This window comes from Nicotiana attenuata, unplaced genomic scaffold, assembly GCF_001879085.1.
Source record: "Nicotiana attenuata strain UT unplaced genomic scaffold, NIATTr2, whole genome shotgun sequence".
Taxonomy (NCBI): Eukaryota; Viridiplantae; Streptophyta; class Magnoliopsida; order Solanales; family Solanaceae; genus Nicotiana; species Nicotiana attenuata.
The window spans coordinates 445,193-451,192 of record NW_017670788.1 but is presented as its reverse complement, the minus strand read 5'-3'; the positions used below and the strand labels follow the sequence as shown (position 1 = coordinate 451,192).

At 37.2% G+C, this 6,000-nt stretch overlaps 1 protein-coding gene across 4 annotated transcripts in view; it reads right to left on the bottom strand.

The window, feature by feature from the left end:
* Window positions 1–2,122: 2,122 nt before the first annotated feature.
* LOC109243338 (nudix hydrolase 3) overlaps window positions 2,123–6,000 on the bottom strand; it is a 30,670-nt gene continuing 26,792 nt past the window's right edge. For 3 of the 4 annotated variants that reach the window (XM_019410247.1, XM_019410249.1, XM_019410250.1), the window contains one exon: window positions 2,123–2,814. In XM_019410247.1, the coding sequence (XP_019265792.1) occupies window positions 2,752–2,814 (63 nt within the window). In that variant the 3' untranslated portion in view covers window positions 2,123–2,751. The remainder of the gene's footprint in view (window positions 2,815–6,000) is intronic. The other variant, XR_002070539.1, reaches the window with a different exon arrangement.

Below are 6,000 nucleotides of genomic sequence, written 5' to 3'. Positions count from 1 at the left end.
AGTGTTTCTTAATTAATATCTGACGATTATCTATAATTATTTAGAAGGTTTAAATATTAAGGTTATTTACATATAATTCAAATAACTCAGATATTTAACATGTTAATGTCAAATATCAAAATGGAGCAAAAACAATTCACTAGCTAAAGAATTTTTTATATTTTTAGATAGCTAACTAAAACGAGTTTTGAATTAAGAATAATATTCTCAATTACATTATTATAAAAATAATTATTATTGAAAAATAATATTTTAGAAACTGAAATTTTAAGAAAAAATATTTTTTAAGAGATATCAACACACCAAATAAGAGTTCAAGTAGTAGTAAAAGAGTTAAGTCTTATCCAAAGAGTCATTTATTGTCTCAATATTTGATTATTTTGCCATAAATATGAGTTATTATTTTGCTTTCTGACTATTTTTAGGATCCAATGACACCGGCAAGAATGGTATCGAAAAAGAAAAATTGAAGAAATGGTTAATTTTTTTCATGTAGTTTATCCAATGATTATCTATATTTACTGAGAAAGTATAATTTTTAAGATTGTTTACATACAATCCAAATAACTTAAATATTTGACATGATTAGCGTCCGCGCATCCGCGCGAGTACTAATACTAGTAAGGTATTTATAGCTTAGAGGGGATGAGACTGAATTTTGAGTTCTTAGCCTGCACATTAGGTATGCGATTAGTGGGGTGGTGAGATCCTCTCTAATGGCAACCATAATTGCGCAACAAACGGAGACCATATCTCAGAAGGGCTCCTGGTACAATTAAGTTCAGTACCAAAAGTATTTAATCTACTCCAGGCGTGTATTCTTCCGGTTGCTCTTGTTTCGAATTGAACAAGTGGTTTCGGTCTCAGTTCTTCTTCTCTCAGATCTTGACTTTTGTGCTCATGGATCCAAAACCACTATCACCACATGTCACCATTTTGTTGTGCCACGTGACAAACCATCTTTTACCGAAATAGAGTATATTTTAATGTAAATACTGAGTATAGTAAATTCTTACTAGTGTACTAAAAGAAACAACTGGATTGTGCATCTACTAAGAGAAACCACCCCCCCCCCTGTCCCTCAGTTCCTCTCCCACCTTTTCTATCTATCATTAGAAGTAGGGCCGGTGGCGTACCTCACTGAGCTATCAATTGCGAAGCTTTCGCCCAGTTCAACCAACCGTCCGTCCTGGTGCCTTTGCTACCCAACCCCCCCCCCCCCCTCAAAAAAAAAAAAAAAGAGTAGGGACATAATATATATACTTGCACAATATGAGAAATCGCCATAAAGCGCAATATTCCTACAAATGTTTAGTCAACAGTTAATTCGGTTAAAGGGCAAAGCTTTGATGAATGACGAACTAAAATAAATTGTATATTAGGGATCTCAAGAGAATTTATAAAAAGTCATTAGAATTTGGGCTGTGCATTGGTTTTTTAGTTTTTAATAATTTGATTTTTAGAATAGCAAGTACTCTACAGTTCAATTCGAATCAAAATAGTTCGATTTGATTCATTTTTTATATGGTTCGCTTTTTTCGGGTTGTTATTCTAAATTTCAGTTTTCGTTTTGGCTAATCGAAATATTTCAAATTTTCAGGTTTCTTTTTGACGAACCAAAATAACAGTTGCATTGCAAGCGCTTAATCATTCTATTCTAACGGCTTTACATTGCATTCTCTCGTATTGCTAAATTCAGTCACCTCCTTCTGTAATCATGAAAATTTTAATTATCTTACTCTCCGTTGCTTAATTTCTTTCTACCTTCTAAATTTCTAATTTTACTTCTCGTGTTAAGGTTAGAACTAAAATTTGAAATTTAAGAGACACCAATTTCCCCATCACTTCCTACAAGGTCGTCATGATACTAATATTATATTACTAACTTACCGATCAATTTTGTTGCTATCAAATAAACGGAAGAAATTTTCAGAAATGCATAGAAAATAAAATTTTCTTCCAGTTATGATGATTTTATCATTATCCATTATACAAGTGACCTAATTTTATGTGCTCAATTCTTTAAAATCCAAATGTTAAAACTGTGATCTCAAATCTTTGCAACAAAATATTGAAGACTACTTGTTTTATACTAATTACCATTCATTTCTCTAATACAGTCTAACAACATTTTCAACATCGATCCAATATAGCACTGAAAAAGCATACATAAGAATTTTACACTTGCAGTAGCAAAATAAACATACATACTCAAACCACTAATCCTGCTCTAACTTCAAATAGCACGTAAAAACAAGAAGCTACGCAAAGCACAAAGTTCAACATCTTATTCACGTTTCTTGGTAATACTAAGTACATTAGTTTGAGAGGAAAAAAGCTTTATGCATTACTCAGAACTGCAAAAAAGAAAACTCAGACATCATATCATCACGTAGCGTTGGCCATGAGCATTTGCATTTGCATTTGCATTTGCATTTGCAGAAGTATGTGTCTGCACAGCACGTATGAGAGAAAATAATATGATATACTTTTTGGAAGAAAAAAAATATTGTAACTGAACTCATGATAAATCAATTACATGCTTTGCAATCTTATTTTGCTTATGAATACTGGTTTTGGAGAGTGCATTAGCCATGGAAACAACATTCACAGAAGCTGGTTGAGGACTCACCATCTATCACAGAACTGCAAATTCCCTCGAAAATTACTTTTACGTGAGAGCACACAGGGGGGGTTCCTTTACTGCCTCTTCCGTGACAAAAAAGGAAGTGAGGTGGAATAATAGATTCTTCAATTGATATCGCATAAAATTTGGTTAGCAATGGGAAAATCAGGAATAATATCCACCGGAACCTGAAAAATAAAAGGAGGAACAAATGATACACATCCTTCAAAAATTCCAATGAAAAGTCTATCAGTTCAAATAGAATAATTAGAAGATTACACGAAATTGAATCACAATCAATAGTCGGTCTAGGACAAGTATTGTCCTTTCACAATTAAGTTCCCCCCTTTTCATGCAAACTATATATACAAAGGCCTACACCAAGATTTTAGCATTGCATTGAGACACCAAACTAGAGATCAGCAATTTTGTGGACACAAGTAGAAAACAGCTGCCTTTTATATTTTATCACAGTATTTTCTCCCGGGGGGGGGGGGGGGGGGGGGGCAGTCTCCCAGGAAACCCTAGCTTTAGGCCTAAAAATTAAAGGCCTAAAAGTGATATCAGCTCACGAACTTAGAGGAAAATTTAAGTATCCTAAAGAGCAAATAAGGAGAATTGCTCTTGAACAGATGACTTAGGGAAGAGGATATTCCGAGAATTTAGAGGAGAGAAGAGAGAGATTTCTTTCAGATTCAATTACAAAATGAATGAGCCTTACAATAGATGTGAATTCAACTTATATGAAGAAAAACCAGCTGTAACTAACTTGTAACAAACTAACAGCAACTAACTAATTGTAACTAATTTCCGGAAACTAACTAACTGAAGCTAACTGCTGCTCACGTGACTGTGTATTAATCCTCACTTTATTCTGATCGTAACACTACCCTCCCCTTGAAACAATCCTTGTCCTCAGGGATTAAAAGAAGGAAATTTGAGGTGGAACTCTTGCCAATCTTCCCAGGTACTATCTTCAGCAGCAGCATTCAACCACTTAACTAGGACTTGTGTTGCTGCCTTGCCATTCTTTGGTGCTAGTCTCCTGTCTAGGATTGCCTCTGCCTCTAGAGTAAGTAGGATATGGCCATGTTCAGCATGAACAACTGGAAGAGTAGGAGAAGCAGTATGAGTGCCCAGCTTCTTCTTGAGCTGAGAGATATGAAATGCAGGGTGGATCTTGGACTGAGGAGGCAAAGCCAAGGTATATGCAACTTGTCCCACCTTTCTTATTATCCGAAAGGGACCAAAGTACTTAGCTGATAACTTCTGAAAAGAGTGGCTCTTCAAGGACAGTTGTTTGTATGGTTGTAGCTTAACATAAACCCATTCACCCACTGCGTAAACTCTATCAGTTCTGCCCTTATCAGCCTGGGATTTCATCCTGTTTTGAGCTCTTAGCAAATGAGATTTCACAGCTCAAATGGTGGCTTCCGTTGCTTGTAAACTTCTGTCAACTATATCCAATTGGGAGTCAAAAGACATGTAAGGTAGCAAGGGTGGTGGTTTCTGCCCATAAACCACCTCATAGGGTGTCATTTTAATAGCTGAATGATACGTAGTGTTGAACCACCATTCTGCCAAAGACAACCATTTAGGCCATTCCTTTGGTCGATCAAAGGTCATGCACCTAAGATAGCATTCTAAGCATCTATTGACCACCTCAGTTTGGCCATCAGTCTGAGGGTGGTAAGCAGTTGATGTCAACAAAGAGACCTTCTGCAACTTGAACAACTTCTTCCAAAATTTGCTAGTGAAGACCACATCCCTGTCAGAAACTATAGTGTTAGGCATCCGATGGAGTTTAAAGACATTGTCCATGAAATCTGAGCCACCTCTAAAGCAGTATAAGGATGCTTTAGTGCCATGAAATGGGCAGCTTTGCTCAGCCTATCAACCACTACAAAAATGACCTCCTTACCATGGGCCTTTGGCAATCCTTCAATGAAATCCATAGATACATCTTGCCATACTTTCTCAGGGATAGGTAAGGGTTGCAGCAACCTTGGATAAGCCACATTCTCATTCTTACACCTCTGACAAGTGTCACACTCCCTCACATAGGAGTATACTGCCTGCTTCATTTTTTTCCAGTAAAAGTCTTGCTTCAATCTATTCAAAGTAGCAGTAATCCCATAATGTCCTCCAATTGAACTGCTGTGATAAAAGGCTATCAATTTGGTCTTCAACTCTTCATTGTTTACCACAATTATCTTGCCTTTTCTACTTAAGATTCCAGCTTGAAACTTGTAATATGGCTTGACTGTTGTTGTAGTCTGCAAGTTCTCCATTAACTTCTGTAAAACAGCATCATGTTGCCATGCTTGCTTGACTTCTTCTAATAGGTCCATATGTATAGCAGAAATGCTACACAATTGCATTGCTTCTTCCTTCCTAGATGTCTGCAACAATGTTCTCCTTTCCACTCTTGTAGGCTATACAGTAATCATATCCCAGCAACTTGACTAGCCACTTCTGCTGGCTTGGTGTGGTAATCCTCTGCTCAAGTAGATACTTAAGACTGTGGTGGTCAGTCTTGATTGTGAAGTGTCTTCCTAGCAGGTAAGGTCTCCATTTTTGTACTGCACAGACCAAAGCCATAAGCTCCCTTTCATAGACTGACAAAGCCTTGTTTCTTTCTGAAACCCCCTGCTGAAAAAAGCTATAGGTCGACCATCTTGAGTGAGCACTGCACCAATGCCTTCTCCTAATGCATCTGTTTCAACAACAAACTCCTTAGAAAAATCTGGCAGAGCCAAAATAGGAGCTGAAGTAATCATTTCCTTCAATGCTTTGAATGCCATAGTTGCAGCTTCATTCCATGCAAAGCATCCTTTCTTCAAGAGGTCAGTTAAAGGCCTAGAAACAGCACCATAGCCTTTTATGAACCTTCTGTAATAACCTGTGAGACCCAAGAATCCCCTCAATGCCTTAATGTTGGTTGGTGGAGGCCAACTCAATACTGCTGCTACTTTCTGTGTGTCCATAGACACCCCTTGTTCAGAAATCACATGGCCCAAGTAGTCCACTTGAGTTTCTGCAAAAGCACACTTGCTTTGCTTTACAAACAGAACATTGGTCTTTAAGACCTGAAAGGCTTTCTCCAAATGTGATAGGTGGTCCTCCCAAGGAGAGCTATATACAAAAATATCATCAAAGAAAACTAGGATAAATTTCCTAAGATAAGGCTTAAAAATCTGATTCATCAAACTCTGAAAGTGGAGGGGGCATTGGTAAGGCCAAATGGCATAACCAAGAACTCAAAGTGACCATGATGAGTTCTAAATGTTGTTTTGGGAATGTCATCTTCCCACATCCTAATCTGGTGGTACCCTGATCTTAGATCCAGCTTTGAAAAGAATCTGGCACCATGC